We start from the raw sequence: 22936 nt of genomic DNA on the forward strand, positions 1-22936 counted from the left end.
CTCTTCGCAACAGTCATCACTTGTGCTGTTTGTTGAGGATCGTCACTTTAAACACGCACCGATACAGGAGTGGAGCCTCCCACAGGATTTGCAGAATGATGCGCAGGAGTCGAAGAAGAGACCAATGACACACCCTGGACAACTTGGCGGAACATAGAACGTGTGGAGAGGTGAAGGGTATGGCGAGGGTGGGTGTGATGCAGCACCCTGCAGGATCCGATGTGCAGCTTTCGCCTGACAAGAAATGGAACAGTTGTAGAAAACTGAAAAGAATCGATGGTTGGCGATTCAGCACCTTGAATGTGACCGCCCAGAGGACTTTCTTTGCGAGAGCTTCCTGTACCTAAGGGAGTTGGCAAGTACCGTCGGGTGAATAAAATGCTCACATTGTCTGCATACTTACTGCGAGTTTTAAGCTTTCTTACGTGTTATGGGAATAGGTATTGCTGGATTTGGTGGTCTTTATTTTCTTTCTAACAGATAAAAAAAAACTACCCCTGTGGCAGATAATGTTATTCTGCCTTAAGGGCCCCTCTTAACATACATGCTACACACATCAGCACTACAAAGCATGTGATACAGAGTTTAGAAACTCACCCATTAGGAGCAGCTAGTGGGCGGCATGTATGGGCATGGCCACTACGTCATTTTATATGAAAGATGCGTATATGTGACTTGCCAGATGCCCCTAAATCTGTCTCTGTGTGCGTGTATGCAAAAGCAACTCTGTAAGTGTTTTTGAAAGCTAGCTTCTCCACAGTTAGAGGTTATTTGGGGAAAAGCCACCTACACTAATTCCTTTTGCTGTCGCCGGCATAATTATTCAGATTGTTTTGCGTGCCATGCGGAACCGCATGTTTTACAGTGACAACTGTAAGCCTCGTTATAGATGTAATGACTTATTGTACCATGAAGCCTGCCAGCACCCAGTGTGCACGTTCTTGCGTTGGCACCCTGAATAGCTGTAGGTAATTTCACTTTTCATTTTACTCTAATCAACTCTGCCTATTGTCCAAAACGCTTCACCTCAGTACAATTCTGTGTTGCGGTGAATCTTATTCAAACACCTTTGTTATAATGGAACCCCTTTTCCCATATGGTGGAGGCGCTTTTGTATGCTTAGCCGTAGTCCAAATTTGTCTTGCCGTAAAGCGTTCTTCAGAAATGGTGTTGCAATACTGGCAATGCCTATAGTAATGTAATATGGACCCTTCACTGTGGTGCACAACCTAATCAGTCTTGCTGTGGCATACGCAGGTTCCGCCCGTGGTGCTTTCCTCACTGCCGTCGTCGACAAAGGACCCGCCGGTGGTAGGCAAGAGCTCGCTGCGGCGCTCCAAGAGCTTCTCGCACGATGAGCCGGTGCCTGCGAATGCCTCCTTTCCCGCCGAGTACCAGGGCCTTGTCAAGAAGGCGCTGCACGGTGAGTCCCACATTTGCTTTTCACACGCCGCTCGCATTTTTGTCTGCCGAGTGCAGTCAGGTGGCTCCATAAGCAGCCATGCTCTGCAGATAAGCTTCCACCAAAGGGCAGCTAAACAAGGTTGGCATGGAAGATCAGGCTAGTTGGCATTCCATTATTTGTTGCAAGTTTGCATGGCGTAAAGTGTAGTAATATGTACAACATTAGGCAGGGGCGAGCGCTTGTCTCTGTGTGATGTCGACCTGTGTGTTGTTCGCGCCATTCACCCACGTAGCTTTGGTGATGGCAAAAGCCTCACCCCCTGGCAGTGCTGCTAACCTCGGGGAAGTTTGTCTAAGTTTGGAGATTACAGGTCTTGTTTAGGGATATAGGGAATGTTGTCAAAATGTAGGTAAATTTTGTGCTAAAACGCAACCACTGCTGCGGCGACACAACGACCGATCGATAAGTGGAACCGCTACCGTGAAGGTCATATTTTGATTTCACTAACCTTAAATTATCTCCGCATCACCATGCGAAGTATGACTTTTGATTGTACAGCAGTGCAGAGAAAGCATCTTGCCGAGCAAATGACAGGGTGGGAATGTGCTGGGCTCATTAACGAAGCAATGCTCCTGTTGCCCCTGGGCTGTCAATTTCTGTGCACATTGAAGGAAATATTGATCTGTGGCTGGCAAAACAAATTTATTCTTCAACACCAGACAAAGGTGCTGATGCACCTGTATACTAAAATTTGCCAGGAACAGTCCATAGGCCAAACAACCTTGACAGAAGTCGCAATGGTGGTGTGTTTGGGCTAGTTCTGACATGGAGCAAAGGATACATTAGTCTGCTTATCTGCATGCTTCACTGCAAATGACATCTACGTGCAGTTGTGCTGCTCCAGTTACGTGGCATGCAAGAAAAAATTACTGCACATCTTTTGCATTCGTGCTGTGCAGTAGCACACTGTCCTGATACTGGTTCACTCTGTTATAGGGGTGCGGTGCTAATGTTCCATACTATTATTGCAAAAAGGTTCAGCGTAAATCTTGTTTTGCATGTATAGCAAAGTATAAATCTGCTGACATATGCTTCTGTGAATATGGCTGCAAGTGCAGCCGTGTTGTTAGCTTAAACCTGTGACATTATATTTGGGTTGATCTGGGAACTGGCCATCCTGAATATGCAATGCCTCATGACCTCGAGCGTACCGGAATCTTGGAAGAACGCCAACATAATCTAACCACTAAGATTTGAAAAATTATAGACAGATCAGCATACTGTGCGTTGCCTACAAAGTATTTACTAAGGTGATCGCAAATAGAGTCAGGAACACCTTAGATTTCTGTCAACCAAAAGACCAGGCAGGATTTTGTAAAGGCTACTCAACAATAGACCGTATTCACACTATCAATCAGGTGATAGAGAAATGTACGGAACATAACCGACCCTTCTATATAGCTTTCGTTGATTACGAGAAAGCGTTTGATTCAGTCGAAACCTCAGCAGTCATGGAGGCATTACGGAATCAGGGTGTAGACGAGCTGTATGTCAAAATACTGAAAGATACCTATAGCGGCTCCACAGCCGCCGTAGTCCTCCATAAAGAAAGCAACACAATCCCAATAAAGAAAGGCCTCAGGCAGGGAGACACGATCTCTCCAATGCTATTCACAGCGTGTTTACAGGAGGTATTCAGAGACCTGGATTGGGAAGAATTGGGGATAAGAGGCAATGGAGAATACCTTAGCAACTTGCGATTCGCTGATGATATTGCCTTGCTTAGTAACTCAGGGGACCAGTTGCAATGCATGCTCACTGACCTGGAGAGGCAAAGCAGATGGGTGGGTCTAAAAATTAATCTGCATAAAACTAAAGTAATGTTTAACAGTCTCGGAAGGGAACAGCAGTTTTCAATAGGTAGTGAGGCATTGGAAGTGGTAAGGGAATACATCTACTTATGACAGGTAGTGACTGCGGATCCGGATCATGAGACTGAAATAATCAGAAGAATAAGAATGGGCTGGGGTGCGTTTGGCAGGCATTCTCAGATCATGAACAGCAGGTTGCCATTATCCCTCAAAAGAAAAGTGTATGACAGCTGTGTCTTACCAGTACTCACCTACGGGGCAGAAACATGTAGGCTTACGAAAAGGGTTCTACTTAAATTGAGGACGATGCAATTAGCTATGGAAAGAAGAGTGATGGGTGTAACGTTAAGGGATAAGAAAAGAGCAGATTGGATGAGGGAACAAACACGAGGTAATGACATCTTAGTTGAAATCAAGGAAAAGAAATGGGCATGGGCAGGCCATGTAATCAGGAGGGAAGATAACCGGTGGTCATTAAGGGTTACGGACTGGAGTCCAAGAGAATGGAAAAGTAGCAGGGGGCGGCAGAAAGTTAGGTGGGTGGATGAGATTAAGAAGTCTGCAGGGACAACATGGCCACAATTAGCAGATGACCGGGGTAGTTGGAGAAGTATGGGAGGGGCTTTTGCCCTGCAGTGGGCGTAGTCAGGCTGATGATGATGATGATGATTTGGGTTGAGTGCAGTAACATTTTATTTATATATTTGAAATAGATCCAAGCAATAAATTTTAGCACGAAATTTTTGCAGTCTATTTGCATAGTAAAATAATTTCTCGTCAGAAGCCATATGACAAACTGGACAATGGCTTCTTGAGAAATCTAGGGAATTTTTTATCAAACTTAGGGGAAATCTGTCTTCAGAGGTTGGCAGCACTGCCTCATGGTCACATTTCAGCCCCTTGTTACAATGTACTAGAATAGGGGCAGTGTGTTCAGGGAGCGCTCGCTGCTGAGGCGCTTCATGTAGATAGCACGAGATGGCGCTGCAGGAACATGGGCTGTACGGAACGTACAGCGTAGCGCCAGCGCTGCATGCTGATATTTTGATCATCATTTTCTGTCGCAATGAAATAGATGTGCAAATCCTCGGCGGTTGTTAAGATGCATCCCCGAAACTTACTTCATATAAAAGATGAATTGTATGCGCACTCCTAGCGCATCTCAACGCCCATTAGACGCATTTATTAACCTGACAGCAAAGGTTTTGCAGACATTGAAGTAGTGGCGTAAAGCCGTTAAATTTGTTTTGAGCCACGCTGCCTCGTAACCAGAAATTGTTCAAACGGAAAAGTCGGCTGCAAATAACGCCGTAGTAAAGGAGATCGAATTGATTTAAACAAACTCGGATTCCAGGTGCACACATTTTCTTTTGCGGTTTGCATTCATAAAAAAGCGGCCGTGGCATCTGCGACCCAACGTGAAGTGCTTAGTTCCTCAGCCGCTGTTGTAGGAGAGAAGGCAAAACAACATGTACGTACATAGCCCAAAGCCAAAGAGCTTGCCTGCTTGGCATTTACCTTCTTTCGCGATAAATATTTGTCCCTCGTTCTTTCATTCTGTTTTGCAAGCCCCCCGCAACTACATTTGCATAGTTTATTCTTGAATTTTCTTTATTTACATCATGAAGTGTTCCCGAACGTCAGGCTCATGTGTGAGTATGATACACACTGACATCCTACATTTCTATGGAATGAATAAAACAGGTAGGAATGACGCCAAGTAAAAGGGATCTCTGCAAAACTACACACAGTATGCCAAAACACAGAAAAGCAGTGCAAGTACATTCCTACCCAAACAATGGAGACCTATAGCGGAATGAATATGTGCAAATAAATTACTCAATTCATTTGTAATTATACTCACAAAATTAGCTTTTTGAACGCACCAGAATAAGTTGTGCATTCAGACGAAAAAGACAAAGAAGGGTCAGCATGCATATGTTGCACCAGTCTGCTAAGAACAGTATAGCTAACTTTAAAGTGCAATTTATTTTTTCGTCGTGCTTCTCTTCACTGATTAACACCTTTAACGTAAAAGTGCAGCCTTGTTAGGACATAAAAACGAACAACTGCTGATGTGAAATCATCAGCATGTAATTTGCAGCCTATGGCATAGCCAAATTTAAAGCTTTCACTAGAATCGTGTCATCAACTAAATGTTGCTGCAAAGCTCCTCTTTGCTGAAGAAGGTTGTAAATATATTCCCTCAAGTTTCTTTGGTGCTTCGATAAGCAACTTGGAGGGATACAGCGCAATCCTCCCCTGTCACAAATTTCGTGAATTTTGAGACTGCTACTGACACTAGAGTTCTGAAAAAGAAGAGAGCGGCAGTCCTCACATTTCTTGCGAATAAAAAATTTCTGCGCGACATGCCCTGCCATATATAATGGATGAGGCGATCATTGCTCCTTTCCTCCACATAAGCCCGGTGCTCTGCCGGAGTATTGTTTAGCTTTTGCTCTACCAGCATCAGATTTCCAGCTTCAACTAACTCGTCAATTGTGACGCAACGTCCCCTTTCTTGTCAGAATTATGAGGTGAGTGAAATAGCGATACCAAATGTTTACTGACCTCTGTGTTTCCTGTTTGCATTGCCTTCGCCAAGATATAAAAAGGCAATTCACAACAATAAAAAATTGAGACGGCGTTGGGTGATCGTTGGATGCGCGCACGACTACCCCCCCCCCCCCCATCACAAGAAGTTCTCCAACTTTTATTGGCTTAGTCTAGATGTCAATAGGTATTTAAAACCCTCTCCTTCCAAGTATTCTAACAGAGCCCAAGTGCTTCACAATGTCACACGGAGCCTATCTGCCGTCGACTGGCTCAAGCCGCAAAGTCCTTTTGCAATGGAAAGCATATTTAGTGTCAGAAAACAAGGACAGAAGGGACTCGGACGACACCTCAATGAGCTAACTTCAACAACTTGATATTCAGGAAACACCCACCTATTTAACACATGCACAGTTAAGTAGGCGGGTGTTTTCTGAAAATCAAGTTGAAGTTAGCGCATTGTGGTGTCGTCTCCCTTCTGTCCTAGTTCGCTGGCGCTAAATATGCTTTCCATGTCAGTCTACCAACACGCCCAACAAATGGCAATCCTTCTGCATGTGACTCCCAAGGAGACAGAAACTCTAGGAATTCCTTCAGAGCCCTTCAGAACAAACACATGGCAAGCACGCTGCAACTGGCCGCAACACACGGAGAACGTGTCCATACAGCCCGTGCGACTGCAGCGCCGCCGCATACATCCGGGACCTGTCTACGCTCCCGGCTTCAAAGCGGCGCGTGGCGCGCTCCGCCTTCTGAACACACTGCCCCTATCTAGTACACTGTACCCTTGTCTGATGACCAATGCCCATACAACAGTTCCCGAAATTCCTTTTGTTTTCTTGTGATTGTTCAAGGGAAATGTCTTATCATCAGCCTCTATTTTTAATGTCCATTTAATGTCTGCATTTGGAAACAAGATAAAGCCCAAAAAGGAAGAACCCTAGTTTTGAGCATGCCATGATGAAGGGCGCTGGATTAATTTTGACTACCTGAGCGTCTTTAACCTGCATCTAAGTGTAAACACATGTGCTTCACCTCGCCTGTATTTTTCCAACCTGAGAGCTATTGTTTATTGCTTTTTTTTCTCACACGTGAACTTTTCTGGCTAATATCTCAGTTTTAGACCTGTTATCTCTGATATCTTGATGAAGGCTTGGCAACATCATAGGTCTGAAGATGACTTACATTAAAGGCACTCTAGCTATTGCAGAAATTTTTTACATTCAGGATAAAAGTATGTCACATATAAAAACATTCAAGTGTTAATGGGAAAAAATAGTAGGATTTTTTTAAACAAAATTTGTTAATGTTGACTAGTATTGCCAAATTTGAGTGTCTTTAGAATGAGACAGTCACTAAATAATTGCTAAGTTTCGCGGCAATGTCACCAAAATTGTCGAGTGAATATTAAAGAACACAGGCATTTTGGAAAATGGAAGCTGACTTGAGCCATTAACTCTTTCGTTACCACAAGAAAATGGTAGTTTCTTTAGAGGTCTCGGAAAAAAATTATTTACCACTACAAACGATATTCCAGCACACATTGCAGCATAGCATATTGTACGTAATGAAATGCTCTTTCCGAAAACATACTTTGCCAAACTAAAAAATTGGTTAGGTAAAACATAAAAATTCTAGAAAGCACCATTTTGGCTGCCAGTTGATAAAAACAATAAAAGACATGATATGTACGAACACATTCATATCAAAAGAAATTCAGAATATAAACTTAGAGGGTAAATAACCCAGGAATAGCGTCTGAAAAAGTAAATGCTCAGTACACTGCTGTTCTTCGGATGCAAAAGGAGAAACTAAGACCAGTTCATCGCTCATGCCATGCGGTGGAGCAGTTCCTGAATTTTGTGAAGCGTAGGTGCACTCCGCACTTTTCCCACAAAACCCCTGTTTGGTTTTTGTTCATCTTTGCGGGCCCTGTAACACATATTGCAGTTCCATCTTTTCGGTATTTTCTGAGGCTGGTCCGATGAGAAGTCCAAGGAACATACTTCACCAGTTCATGTAGAGTCATGCACCTCTGCTGGGACTGATCGCTCCCAGCGTAGCTGGGCAACTACAAGATTATGCATCCGACAAGATTATGCATCCAAGAATAACAGTTAGAATTTTTTCATATTGTCCTTATCACCTCTGAAGAGAAGAGTAGAAAGAAATCTCTTGCCGTTCTAAACTGTCTTGCGCATGATCCACAATGCTGGGCCGAGATGTGCTACAGGTGGCGTGTACGGAAGTTTCTTTGTTGCCGATGGCAGCAGGTCATAACCAAGCGAAGTATGCACCCTGAAGATAATCAGTAGAGCTCTCAGGTCGTGCAAAAAGATCAGCAGATAAGTGCACACAAGGAAGGAGACCGCTCAAGGCCATAAAGGAAACTCGCCGGTGAACAGCTGCAGCTGTCCCATGCTGACTCAGAACATCATTGCCTTCAGAGCTTGAATCGGCTTCAGGATCTTCAGAATCATAACTCTTGTCCTCATATTAAATTGAAGTGTGGGTGCAGCATTGTTTCGAGCACAACGCTTTTCTCGTGACGCAGCCACGCAGGGTGATGCCATGGGAGTGAGTTTACGCAGTGGCAATGTGAGTTTACGTAGTGGGCACCTGCAGCACCCCTTGCCTGGATTTTACGAGAGAATTGAAACCGAAACTCTTTGAAACTGGTTCGAAAATGCAGGTCCACATGTTGGACATGCGACAGACTTTCAGGAATACGCTTTGCCAGAATAAAACGACTCGTACTCCAAACGTAAGCTTGCTAATGAACTGCTGGCATTATTTTCGGTTAATTATCACTGTGCAGCACTGTCGGACGGCAAAGCCGGCGATATGCTTCTTGACTTGCTGGGGGTCATTTTATTACAAAATTTTGATGCTAATGCGGCGTAATCCTGAGCGGCATGATTTTTTCTCGAGCGCAGCAGAAAGTGACAGCCATGCCTCTTTTCGCTACGACATACACACATAAGTTCGTAAAAAGGTCCATCAAAATCGCAACATTGCCGGAGTTCGAAAATTTAAACTGATTCTGAAAGTTCAGGGCCTGTACCAACTACTGGATGGCCTTAAGTGGTTAAGAAACAGCTCCAACATGTGGAAATCGGCGATCTAAAGCATTAATCACCAGTGATCGATTTGATTAGGTGTGGTAACAAAAGAATTAACATGACGTAATGCATCTACTGAAACATTTTACATTCATCGAGCATCTGTGCAGACGTAGAATAAACAGCAGAAATACTGGCAAGGCGTAGAAAGTTCCTATAATGGAATATATTTAGAAAATAATAGATGGTGACAGCTGAAATTCTGCATTTACATCCAAACTGTAATGTTACAAACCCAGCACTGTTCAAAGAAACACAAGTAACCTGATTTTACCAGCATGAATAGGCACTCGGTCGATGTTATGCCTGCAAATCTAATTTTTATCGCTCATGAAAGGAGGAAAGAATTCTGTGACCAATGCTTGCTCACGTTGTTCAGACTGATGACAACCACCTACATGATGTTTGCACGGGCAATTTACTGCATTGCTGTCCATTGTTCCACCTGAAAGCTCCGTGCTGTATTGATTTGTCTGAATGCTGTGGGAAACAGAAGCAGTGCATTTAAGTTGACATGAACAAGCTCAGCTGTTCTGACACGTACACGATTCGACAGTTCAACTCTCCTATTATTTTCCTGCAGTGTTCGAATTCTTATCACAAAACTTATTGCAATAAGTTTTGGTAATGTAATTTGCGGTTACATATGTGAACGGCCACCAATTGAATGTATTTAGTGAAAGTGCAGCACTCGCAGTGTTAAAGCCTGTTATGTAATAAGTTTTATAATAAATAAAAAAGAAACATAAATTGTGTGAGCACAATGCGAACATTGTTTGGCTCGGTGCAATCAATTGCAGCTTATAGCCTCTGTTAATTCGCGCTAGCAGGAGTAAACTTCAGGAGAGGTAATAGGGTGAGTGATAGTTGAGAACAGCATTGCTTCATCATTGTGACTGAGCCAATGCACTGTATGGTCAATTTCGGCCACCTGCTTGTAGCTTTTACAATGAAGTGCAATCTACAAAGGCATTTCCTAAATAGCTTTCGTAACTTAATATTTGCTAAAATGTCACCAATTGTTCTGTCATGTTACTAAAAAAATTCACCAATGGCTGAATAGTAATTTTTGTTGCTTAGTCAAGCAAAAAGAAATATGAAATGGCAACACTAATGTTGACTAATGAGAAGCTTTCTTTTCCTTCTAGAATTATGCAAAGAATGTTGTCATCAATGACAACTTGGTAACTTTCATTAATTTTTTGTTGCTAGTTGCCAAATATCTTGTATAATAATTTGTTTTAAAAAAAATGTCCAATGTGTAAAAGTGTTCATGGCACATGTATTTCAGTATTGCGCATTGGAATTCTGAGCACAATAATAAATACACTCATGAATTTTGAGTTCTTGTAATAAATACACGCTCAGCATATTGTTGGCTGGATGCATGAGTTTGTCTAAGTGTTAGTGAGATTTTACAATTTATTGCTTTCCTAATTTCCATGTGAAAGTTGGCAGAATATGGGAAGAAATGTTATGGAAGAATAGAGACTGGATGAAAATTGTCCAGGAGAGGGAAGCCTCGGCCTGGAGCGAATATTTTAATGAGGGGACTTCATAAGCATGACCAGGACAAGTGCCCTTGTTCAAAAGTTGGCTGCGGACTGAGCCATTCTTTGTTCACCCTCTGTCGATTCTAACAGATTAGTGCACCCATTGCTTATCATTATTGTGATCATCATCATCATCGTAATGAGACAACTTACATAACCTGCATGACAAAGGCCTCTCCAGAAGATCTTCAGTTTCTGGTGTTCTGTGCCGACTGAACTAATCCTGTCTTCGCAGTTTTTCAGTGGACTTATCACTGGATCTAATCTGCTGCTGCTACTGCTTGCCATGCTTTTCTCAGGTTATCTCTGAACTGCATATGCTATACTGTGTCTGCACAACTCCACCTTGTGTAACATTTTGCCAGCTGTCTGTGCACCTATCACATGCTCAGCGTGTTCCTGATGACATGCCCCTGTTCTCTTCCCAGACCCGAACACATTGAGCTCCCACCAGCTGATGGAACTGGTGCGGGCAATCTGCCAGAGGGCCACTGAGGGCATCCAGAATGCTGAGCCATCGGCTCAGCTGTGCCTCTCCATTATTGCGGTAACTGATCACATGACTTCTCTGCTTTACACTACCTGGAGTCTGGTGCCAGCATGCAAGTTTTATGGTTACAAGCAAAACTCAGTGCTAAGACCAGAGACAACTAAAGTGCATGACATGGGTGTTCTCTTATAACAGAATTTTTAGTCGGGTGGACCCAGAGTTTATGAACTAGAGATGGGCAAAACGGCTCCCTTCAGTGAGTGGCTCGGAACGGCTGAACTCACTGGAGTGAACCGGTTCATTTGAACGTCTCACTGGTTCACTTAAATCTGTAACCTGTAACTTGTGTTATGCCATGCGGTGCCTCCGCCCTGTGTTGGTCGCTTTTCTTTTCATGCTGGCTCATTCTCCCCCCGCACCCTGCCGCATGTACCTTTAGTTTTTTTTTCTTGAGTGCACATGCGATACCAGCAATCATGCCATCATGCGCCAGGAAAACAAAACAAAAAGGAAGTCGCATTACCGCACAACACATCATTGGCCTCATTTTATTGACATGCTAATGATACAGGCTCAGATAATGCACAGAAGTGGATGACATGGGTGACATTTTCATCACTACGCTAATTAGCACGAATAAAGACCAGGCCGTAAACTGTACATTCATCTGTTGTCCTTAAAGACACGGAAGAATTTGTCTTCGAAGTGTTCTTGCACCAGCGCACAATGCGTGATCGGTGAGAGTAGTGAGACAACGTCTGAACAGCAGCAGGCAATGAACAGCACCATCCTTTGCTAATTAAGGCTTCTTCTCCCTTCGGTTGCATCGGGTGCCACACTGTAGGATACGCACAAAACCAAAGGGACTGCTGCGCACACAGCGAGCGAGTACGAGTAGCGGGAGTCTGCCCACACTGGCCGCCACTCGTCGGCAAGAAAACGAAACCAAGCAAAAGACCCGGCTCTGACAGAATGGTTCGGCACGGCTCACTGAACGAGTACCGGCTTCCTCTCTCCAAAGTAACTGCTGCTCACTTTTTCTGAACCATGGCTCACTCGTTATTTAAAAGAAGTGGCTCGAAAGACAGCCGACTGTGAAGGGGTGGTTGCGATTCTTGGGAGGTAGTGTGGGAGGGCAGTTGCTTTCTTGCACCACTAGCAGAAGGCACAGAAGTGGCATAGAGTAGAAGACTCGGCTCTGACGACACGGTTTGGCAGGGCTCACTAAACGAGCAGCTCATTGAATGAGGGCGAACTGGCTTCCTCTCTCCAAAAGAACCACCACTCCCTTTTACTGAACCACGACTCATTTGTTCTTTAAAAAGAGCGGCTCATAAGATCTGGCTTGCTCCTGAGTGACCCATTTCTAATGTGAACATGCAGAAGTAAAAAAAAAAAAATTAAACAGAAAAAGTTGAAAAACAGAATAAGTCGCCCACACTTTCATGCAAAGGTTCAAACTGACACTGACTTTCTATCTTGGTTGACAAACAAACCATGATTTGAAGCATTTCCTCGACTACAGCGAGTGCAGGCGATTGCCACTCCTCAACTGAAGCTTACTGTGCTTTAACAATACTCTGCAATTATTGATCAGATAATCATTTGATTGAGGAACACGTCGTCGCTGTAAAGGCTTGTAGCAGGTGCTGAGTGTGTGACATTTTTGCTCGGGTATTACCAAGGGGCATTAAATTACATTTGAAGTGCAGTACCACCCTTCAGGACCTCTAGTCAAAGTGGGCTCTTGATTGGAGGACCATTAGGAATACTTGACTGAGTATCCTTGATTGAGTTGTGGGATTTAGCATCCCAATGAAAAATGTGCACTGATGGACACTGTAGTGGAGTGCTCTGGATAGAGTCTGACCTGCTAGGGTTGTTCAACATGCGCTATCATTATGGAGGAATGAAAGAAAATAGGAGAGGCGATGATATTACTTTTTTTACAGTGAAGCAGTTTATGCTGACCCTGTGCCGTCGTTGTCGGACTTTGCTAAAGCTATTATCAACAATGGCTTGAATGTCATCTTCTCTCACAGCTGGCTCATTGGCACTCCTCGGCGCTGCCACACGAACGCGCTCGTGCCACTGCCCCCATGTTCGTCGTCGTAGCCTTCCACAGCTGGCTCTGTGGCAGCTTGTCATTCCAGCATTTAAGGGGGTAGGCGCCATAGCTTGAGGGCTTAAGGGCGTAAGCCATTCATTGTCTTATGTAATGGACCGATTTAATTTTGAAGCAAATTAGTTTTGAAGAATCGCAAGCAGCAGTGCTGGGCAGACGCTGCTAACCACACCACCGAGCAAACTCGACACATTGAACGCAAGCGACAACGGCGGACTGCTATACTCGGAGCACGTGGCTGCCGGCACTTCTTGCGCCAGCAAAAAGTGTTGGCAGCCACACCAATCGTTAAACCACTCCAACCAATTGCCAAAATGATTGCAGCGCTCGACAAAAAAAAAAAAAAAAGCACTGAGAGAACTGCAAAACAAAGCACTCTTAAAGTATGCTCACCATGCGAAGCATGCAAAAGTGAAAACGAGGTGAAAGAATGGCGAAACAAAATATTTACAATATAGACTGCTCGCGAAGTTTAACTTGCATGGTGTAACACTTGGTGTAAGTAACACAGCTTTGCTGTTCGACTATCTTCACGGACTGGAAGGGGCGGTGATTACTTGAACGTGGATGCAAAGGCTCCACTACAGTACACTCCACTCCACTCCACTACACTACTACACACACTACACTACACTATAGTACCAGAGCCCATTTATGAATACATGGGTACGACTTTGTTTGCATGTTTATCATATTCAGCTTCTTCAGTGAGGCAGGCACACAGAAGTGTACTGAAGTGCAGTGAAGATATGCAGTGATTAGTGCCTACAACTATCACTAAGATGTTCCTTAGTGTTTCTGGATGGCAGACGTTAAACAGGCCTCCCCGGTCTTATCAGTATTTTTCTTTTAAGTAAAACTTCAATATAACGACCACACATCCACTTTGCCTCTGCCACATGGGCACGCAGTACAATCGAGCTTGCTGTGCCAGCATTGCCGGATGCAGCATCAAAGCAAAAGTTTTGGGGATATGCGTGCTGCCAGCATTGCACATGCCAGCTCTAGGCATGGTGTAAGCGTGGCCTCACCAATGGCCACACAAGTGTGAATGCCACTGCATTCGCTTGTCTGAGTAAGGGACCAAGAGGTGGCTACTGTGATAACATTGCTTCTTGCACTGCCAGTTCCTGTGCTCCTTTGTGAACAAGATGTGAGACTTCCACTCATCCCCAATGCAGCCAGGTCGGCTGAAACATTTTCTGCTTTGCTTGCTCCATCTAAGTGCATCAGCTGTATTGCGTACCACCCCATCGAAATGCAGCCACCGCAGCTGAAAATTGAGCCTGTGAGCTCATGCATAGCAGCAGCCATTCCACAAAGCATCCAGAGAGGCTAACAGTAATTGGAGGACGCCGACTTGTGCCTTCTGGTGCAGTCCTTCGCTGAACGTGGGATGTTGCATCGCTGTGCAGTGGTATATGTCAGTGTGCAGGCACGCACCTGCAAGGTTGAGCCCTATGAAACAATGCTCATAATTTGCATTGAGCTATCAATTGCTCTTCTCTCGTTACAAGAGATTCAGGTAGTTTTGTAATGAAAGGACCATCTAGCAGGTACCAGCATCTGAGGCTTGGACTCGGCACCTCTACTGCAGTCACTGCTCGAACAAATGTTAGATGCCAATTTTGTATTTCACCTTGCTCACCCTACAAGGTGTGTTCAAAAAGAAACCGAACTTTTGAAATAGTGCGCCAACTGGCAGAGGGAGCGCGCTGTGGCTACTGAGCACATGTAGCGGCAGGTTTAGACAACAAACTGCCATTTGCTGCATTTCACTCTGACTGTTAGTTGCTGAGCTACAGCCACTGAAGTGAGCACATGAACAAGCTGTTCTTTGTATTGGTGCCAAAGCGACAATGAAGGAATTGGAACAGCAGTGTGTGTGTGTGTGTGAAGTTCTGCTACAAACTTGGGAAGAACTTTCACAGAGACATTTTAATTGCTTAGCCAAGCATACAGGGAGGGCTGTATGAGTCGCACGCAGTGCTATGATTGGTTCAAGCGGTTTGAACACGGAAGAATGTCAGTCGGTGATGATCCCAAGCCTGGACGACCGTCCACATCCAGAGATGATGACCACGTCGAGAGAGCTCAAACTGCGATTCGTGGAAATCGTCATTTGGGCTGTTTGAGAAGTTGCTGATGAAGTGGGTATCAGCGTAGGATCATATGAAATTTCGAGTGACAAACTTGGGATGCGTCGTGTCAGTGAAAAATTCGTGCAGCGTTTGTTGACTTATTAACAGAAGCAGACCTGCGTTTAAATCAGCCAGGAACTGCTCGCTGCTGCCAATGACGATGAAAACTTTAAGAACATAACAGGCAATGAGACATGGGTTTATGGCTATGATGTTGAAACGAAAGTGCAGTCATCGCAGTGGGTGGCCAAAGGTTCTCCTCGTCCAAAAAAAGCATGCATGAGTCGGTCAAAAATGAAGGTGATGTTGGTTGTGTTTTTTGACTGTGAAGGCATTGTACATCAGGAATTTGTGCTGCATAGTCAGACGGTAAACAAAGAAGTTTACCAGGGAATCCTAGCACGTTTGAGAGATTCTGTATGCAGTAAGAAGCCTGAATTGTGGGAAAAGCAGGCTCTGATGTTGCATCATGACAATGGCCCGGCTCACGCATCGCTCCTTGTCTGCGGCTACTTAGCGAAACATTACACTCCTGTTGTGTCCCACCCACCATATTCTCTGGACCTAGCCCCGGCAGACATTTTCATATCCCCCAATCTGAAAACTACCTTGAAAGGACGTCGTTTCTAAACTGTAGAGGAGGTCCAGGACAATGCGAGAAGAGACTTGTGCCCTATTCCAGAAAGTGCATTCCAGGAGGCTTTCCAAAAACGGAAGAAAAGATGGGAAGAGTGCATTGCCAATAGAGGGGACTACTTTGAAGGGGACAGCACTTAAAATGTTGTACCATAAGCACTAAAGGTGTTACAGCAAAAGTTCGGTTTCTTCTTGAGCACACATCGAATATAGTGGACTCCATTATCAAAAAGTTGCATCCAACATGCATTTACCTTAGTTATATGTAATATTCTTGACAAGAATATATATATTGTTACATGCTGACACTGGCAAGAAACATGTTATATGTAGTTTGTTATAGGTGATAATTTGTTGTATCCATGTTTGTTATACCAGAGCCTCCGCTAACTATATTTCTGGGATGCCGCTTTCTTTCTCATTGGAGGCGCCTTGCCGAATTTACGAGCCGGAACTGTGGGGTAATGGTCATTACTGAACCACTGGAGTCATGTGACTCCTGTCAGCGCAGCTTGCTGCCGGCAGGCCAGGTCAGTAGCTTTTATGCTAATGGCTGACACAGGAAGCTGTGGTCTAGTGAGGCCTGACTTGATCGAAAACTGTCAGAACACTGGCGATGACAACTGGCTTCAGCAGCTGCTCCGTAAATCTTTCCTGAAGTCCCCAGTGTGGAAGTGCTGACTACGCACTACAGAGGGTAACTTGATGGCACTTAATCCTTCCTCGAAATTGCTTTAGCCACTGGTCACGCAAACTGCTGTTGTGGAAACACACGGCCAGGTCTGTTTGTCTGACTGTGCGAGCATTGGGGTATGCTGCAATGGCACATTACTAAGAAATACATATGGAGGAAATAGCATGAATCTTGTATGCATACGCATAGATGGCAATGTGCAGTCGTCGTCTGCTGGAGCTTTACTGTCGGTGCGGTGGCGCAGCGGCCAGTGTGTTGCGAGTGTCCACTGCAAGGAGCGCTAGTGGCCCTACCAAGTGGAAAGGAGGAAAATAAAAAGGGAAGGGCAGCGGGTTTTTGGCTCATGTTGCAGGCATCTAGTTATAGGAGCTGGTGGTCATACTGGGGTTTCTCTGGTAGTTGCGATATTCCAGTACTTTCTGCTCAGGCTCTATGCACAATACTTATGGTGACTGTTCCTACACTGCAGAAGGAGAGAGGCGAGACGTTCCTGGAGAGCCTGCTAAGCGCCTGCCGCGAGTGGTTCAATGAGCGGGACCAGCTGCTGCGGCCGCTGGATGCTACCACGACAGTGCCGCGCCGCTGGACAGCCTACGTCTGCTTCTTGGCCGAATTGCTGCTGGGTCTGAGAGGTCGAAGCGGGAGCTGTGCCAGTGGCTCGGCCGGTGGCCGTGGGGCACCCACGGCGAGCCGCACACTGTGCCTGGTCATGCTGCTCTGTGATTGCTGCCACATCATCCTGCGGCCTCCCTCGCTTGGCAACCCGGCTGAGGTAAGCTGATCTTCTTACATAGCCACTGAGATGCAGAAAGTTGCACACTGACTGTATCATGCAGCTGTGTGCCTTGCTTGAGCAAATGTTTAGAGACCCTACACCAGCTGTGGGGTAGCATAAGATGTTAGCAATAGATGTTAGCAATAGATGTTAGCAAATGTTTAGTCACCCTACAGCATTTGTGGTGGGAGAACACATGCGCTTAAGTGCTACAGTAATGAGATCTTCAGTTTCTTTAGTACAAAATAAATGCTCAGCAGATTTCACTTAACTGTGGGGTGTTGCATTGATGAAAACAAAGTACAGGTAGCCATTTGTCTTCATCAATGCAACACCCCTCAATGCAACACAAAATATTTACTAAGGTAATCGCAAATAGAATCGGGAACACCTTAGACTTCTGTCAACGAAAGGACCAGGCAGGACCGTAAAGGCTACTCAACAATAGACCATATTCACACTATCAATCAGGTGATAGAGAAATGTGCAGAATATAGCCAACCCTTATACATAGCTTTCATTGTTTACGAGAAAGCATTTTAGTCAGAACCTCGGCAGTCATGCAGGCAATACGGAATCGGGGCGTAGACGAGCCGTATTTAAAGATACTGCAAGATATCTATAGTGGCTCCACAGCCACCATAGTCCTCCATAAAGAAAGCAACAAAATCCCAATAAAGAAAGGCGTCAGGCAGGGAGATATGATCTCTCCTATGCTATTCACAGCGTGTTTACAGGAGGTATTCAGAGACCTGGATTGGGAAGAATTGGAGATAAGAGGCAATGGAGAATACCTTAGCAACTTGCGATTCGCTGATGATATTGCCTTGCTTAGTAACTCAGGGGACCAGTTGCAATGCATGCTCACTGACCTGGAGAGGCAAAGCAGATGGGTGGGTCTAAAAATTAATCTGCATAAAACTAAAGTAATGTTTAACAGTCTCAGAAGAGAACAGCAGTTTACGATAGGTAGCGAGGCACTGGAAGTGGTAAGGGAATACATCTCCTTGGGGCAGGTAGTGACCGCGGATCCGGATCATGAGACTGAAATAATTGGAAGAATAAGAATGGGCTGGGGTGCGTTTGGCAGGCATTCTCAGATCATGAACAGCAGGTTGCCATTATCCCTCAAAAGAAAAGTGTATGACAGCTGTGTCTTACCAGTACTCACCTACGGGGCAGAAACCTGTAGGCTTACGAAAAGGGTTCTACTTAAATTGAGGACGACGCAACGAGCTATGGAAAGAATGGTGGGTGCACATGTAACATTAAGTTGATAAGAAGAGAGCAGATTCAGTGAGGGAACAAGCGCGAGTTAATGACATCTTAGTTGAAACCAAGAAGAAGAAATGGACATGGGCAGGACATGTGATGTGGAGGGAAGATAACTGATTGTCATTAAGGGTTATGGACTGGATTTTAAGGGAAGGGAAGCGTAGCAGGGGGCGGCAGAAACTTAGGTGGGCGGAAGAGTTTAAGAAGTTTGCAGGGACGACATGGCTACAATTAGCACATGACCGGCGTAGTCAGAGAAGTATGGGAGAGGCCTTTCCCCTGTAGTGGACATAGCCAGGCTGATGATGATGAAAAATTTATATAACAAATGTTTCAAATTAGTCCTCATCATCATCAGCCTGGTTACGCCCACTGCAGGGCAAAAGCCTCTCCCATACTTCTCAGACTACGCCGGTCATGTGCTAATTGTAGCCATGTTGTCCCTGCAAAGTTCTTAATCTCATTCGCCCACCTAACTTTCTGCCGCCCCCTGCTACGCTTCCCTTCCCTTGGAATCCAGTCCGTAACCCTTAATGAGCATTGGTTATTCAAATAATAGGTACACTGAAAAAGTTGCGACGTAGGTAGCCAAGCATGCGATTAGCGTTTTTAATTATGTTCTCAGTATATAGAGACCAGCTGAGGTTAGAAGTGATGTAAATACCAAGATATATATATGAAGAAACTGATTCCAACGACATGTTGTCAATGTAGTACGACAGTATGTTAGATGTTTTTGTAGACACACGTATGACTTTGCATTTGTTAATATTTAGCTTCATTAACCATTCATTGCACCAGTTCCCTATAGTGGCAAAGTCCTGCTTAAGTAATTAAATGTCGTTAGCATTGTTAATTTCTCTGAAAATGACGCAATCATTAGCGTAATGGGGGGTAAATTTAGTATCTTTGTCATTCATATCACTCTTGCAATACCCTCATTGAGGCTGCAGTATGCATAAATAAATAAATAAATAACTAAATAAAATATGTGCCATATGTGTCTTCAGTGAACCTCTTATATGCCGACTCGGGTAGCTAGGTATGTGCCCCTGGCAATGTGCTGCTCTACTAGGACAAACAAGATCCCTCAAATTTCTCTGGTGCTGGGCAGAAATGAACCCACGTCCCACAGGTTCTTCGAGGATAGGTTTAGCAGGCTGCGGCACGAATGCACTGGGTATGTGCTGCTTTTCAGTGGTTCTTTCACGTCATTGCTTTTGTGAGCTGCACCATGCATGAGTGCACTGGGTGTTCGCTGCTCTGCAACCAACATTTCGCCAACTTCGGTCGCTGAGTACTGGGTGTGCGGAAAGCAAGGGAATAATTCTCAGTATTCACATGCATAAGCCCACCACACTTCTCGTGTCAGAGGCCGTGCGTGGACTTCGCAATAGCACCACTATACGGGGCAGCGTGTCCAGAAAGAAGTGCGAGACAGGAGCCCACTGGTCTCGTGGCGAGTTTCTCAGTGTTCGCATGCACAGGCACGCCATGCATTCCGGCGGCCACGCGAAGGCTTTGCGATGGTGCCACTAGATGGCACTGAATGTTGTTAGGGAAGCACGAAAGAGGAGTCCTGCTGCAATGCGTGCCTCATACATAACTCGTTTTGATGGTGGCAATACATTGTCGCTATATTGATACTTTTAGTAGAATGAAGCGTGAAAGGCAGGACAAAGTTAAGCGAGGCAGATGGGACAAGCACTTTGTCTCTGCTAAGTGATTTATCCATGCTAATTGTCCATGCCATTGATTCCATGTGCAAGGAGGATGGTACCCAGACAGACGGCTTTTAACATTATTGTGGAATATCTCAAATTCCACTTCTACAATAAATTCAAATTTTGTACAGCTATTTAAATGTTTCTACTTCTTCCATATAAAAATTCAAGCAAGAAAGTTGAGTTGTATGGATATTATAAAAACATAAATGAAACACATTTGTTATTTGGTGAAGGACCATTTAAAAAAAAACGATTCCTTCTAGAGTGACGAAAGTGCTCTCGCGTCTTCCTTACAACACGGTTTTTACTGAACTAAAAGCAATAAATGACATAATTGCATTCCTGAAATAATTTTTTTTAGATTTAACATTCTAACTAGGCGGCTTTTGGATGGAGAAAGCTGTAAATAAAAAATCAAGTATTCATTGAAAAATTGTTTTTAGTTCAGTCTCTGCAATGACCACTGAGCAATTATTGATCGAAATTTCAAAGAATGGTCATTCATTGCATAGAAAATATACCTTATGCAAGTCAAAACAGCGTTTTAAGAAATCTTGTGTTAAGTTTTCGCTGTTCGACCATCCTAGTATACACCTGGGGCATAGTCTGCATCATCATCATCATTATATTTCCTTGCGAAACCTTTTCTGGCTCTTGCCATGTCCTTCCTGCATTGTTTGCATTACTGTTGAATTACTTTATAGTGAAAATTGCAACATAAACAATATTTTCAGAAGCCATGCCCACTTTCATGAGCGGCTATGCATTAGAGGCTCAATTTTTCAATCACCTGTGGTGCAACCACAAGCACACCACTTGCTGGACATGTTCACCATAAAATGAAGTATTTAGTAGTCCTACTTTTGAAAAAAAAAGTGTTTTGGACAGATTTTGTGCACCATTCCCCCCTCCCCAAACATATTGCTGTCGACAGTCGTCGCAAGACAAGCTCTGCTTAAATTTTTTACGGGTTGTTCCAGCTTATGTGCTGTGTAAAAAATTTGACCTACCAGTCTAGAGCTCTTTGTTTAATCTCCTCTCAAGTTTGTGTATCATCCTGTCACTCACAGTAATTTTACTGATACCAACAGATAATTCAAATAGAAAAACCAAAACTTCCAATACAATATCAATAGCCTGAGATTATTGATGCCAATAGGTGTTTTGGTTCTTTAAGTGTATTGGTCCTATAGGTGTATTGGTTAAATCGGCCTATTGGTCTTATAGGCTTTTTGGTCCAGTAGGATTCATTGGCTGTGGTGACCATGCACCACACATACTAGTGTGACAGAAACATTTTTACATCATGTTAAAGCTTAGAGTACTTTATTCACACTCTGTATGTTAAACAATAACCACAAAAAATCACTTAACCAATTATAAAAATGATGCTAAGTTCAGAATTACACTGGAAAGTGGTAAAACTCGGTTTGGAAAGCACTGACGCAGGTTCGAAAGAGCTTTGAATGAGTCCACAGAGAGCAAAAAAGAAATAAAAAGCTCACATCTACTATGAACCGCCAAAATTATCAGTAGCACACCTAAAATATAATGCTGATTTGTTGTTGCTTATGCCAGGTTACCCCTTCTAGCTTCGTACAAGATGTCACGTCAAGTCGCATCAACATGTCTCCTATCATGACAGGCAGTATATCGGCACTCTCGGCAAACTTTCTTAGTATAGATGAGGCAGCAAGCACATCCAAGGTTGATCATGCAGTCGGTCAACATGCATGCATTTCATAGGCAATGTCGTCACAGTCATATTGTGGAGTTCAATATGGCCACATACCTCACATATTCGCCATGCAGGTGACAGAACTGTGCTCCTGTGTGATTATGGACTGCTACCTGCCGTGGTTGCTCAGTGGCTATGGTGTTAGGCTGCTGATCACGAGGTCGCGGGATCGAATCCCGGTCACGGCGGCCGCATTTCGATGGGGGCAAAATGCGAAAACACCCGTGTACTTAGATTTAGGTGCATGTTAAAGAACCCCAGGTGGTCAAAATTTCCGGAGTCCCCCACTACGGCTTGCCTCATAATCAGAAAGTGGTTTTGGCACGTAAAACCCCATAACCTAATTTAATTATGGACTGCTGACAACAGCTCCAAATCAACGGCACAAATCCTAGCAAACATCACAGCTAAAAGCACATAATGGGAAGAACTTTGAAAGACAGGAGCTGAAGTGTCCACTGCCAGCACTTGTGGATTGTGGGCCACCTGTCATGTTGGAAGGCTGGCGGCAGCTCGGAGTTTAGTAGCCCTGTCTGCTCAGCGGCACTTGCACTCCAGTTACGATGATTTAGCACAGTGGAATTGTATTATTGGAACGCTATTAACACAACTGCAAGTCTGTGGGCTTCACCAGAACAACGAAGTGTAGGGGACTGCCGGCAAATCAAATTGACGTTACACGAAACTGATAGTTCTTGGTGCATGTGTTCTGTATAACCACTACCGCTGCTTTTTTGAATTGTGCAATGAAGTGATTTGTCAAATTGCACTTTTAGGTTTATTTCCAGCCGCATCATTTATGTTTTCATTCGCTATCAGTCCAACAGGAAA

General features: G+C 44.3%; 1 protein-coding gene across 4 annotated transcripts in view; it reads left to right on the plus strand.

Annotated features, from left to right (window-relative positions):
* The window catches only part of LOC142590618 (MIF4G domain-containing protein-like), a 152912-nt gene that overhangs the window by 122715 nt on the left and 7261 nt on the right, over positions 1-22936 (plus strand). For all 4 annotated transcript variants that reach the window (XM_075702945.1, XM_075702944.1, XM_075702947.1 and 1 more), the window contains 3 exons: positions 1258-1423; positions 10933-11051; positions 17060-17362. In XM_075702945.1, coding sequence (XP_075559060.1) covers positions 1258-1423; positions 10933-11051; positions 17060-17362 — 588 coding nt within the window. The remainder of the gene's footprint in view (positions 1-1257; positions 1424-10932; positions 11052-17059; positions 17363-22936) is intronic.

Source organism: Dermacentor variabilis, chromosome 8, assembly GCF_050947875.1.
Source record: "Dermacentor variabilis isolate Ectoservices chromosome 8, ASM5094787v1, whole genome shotgun sequence".
NCBI lineage: Eukaryota > Metazoa > Arthropoda > Arachnida > Ixodida > Ixodidae > Dermacentor > Dermacentor variabilis.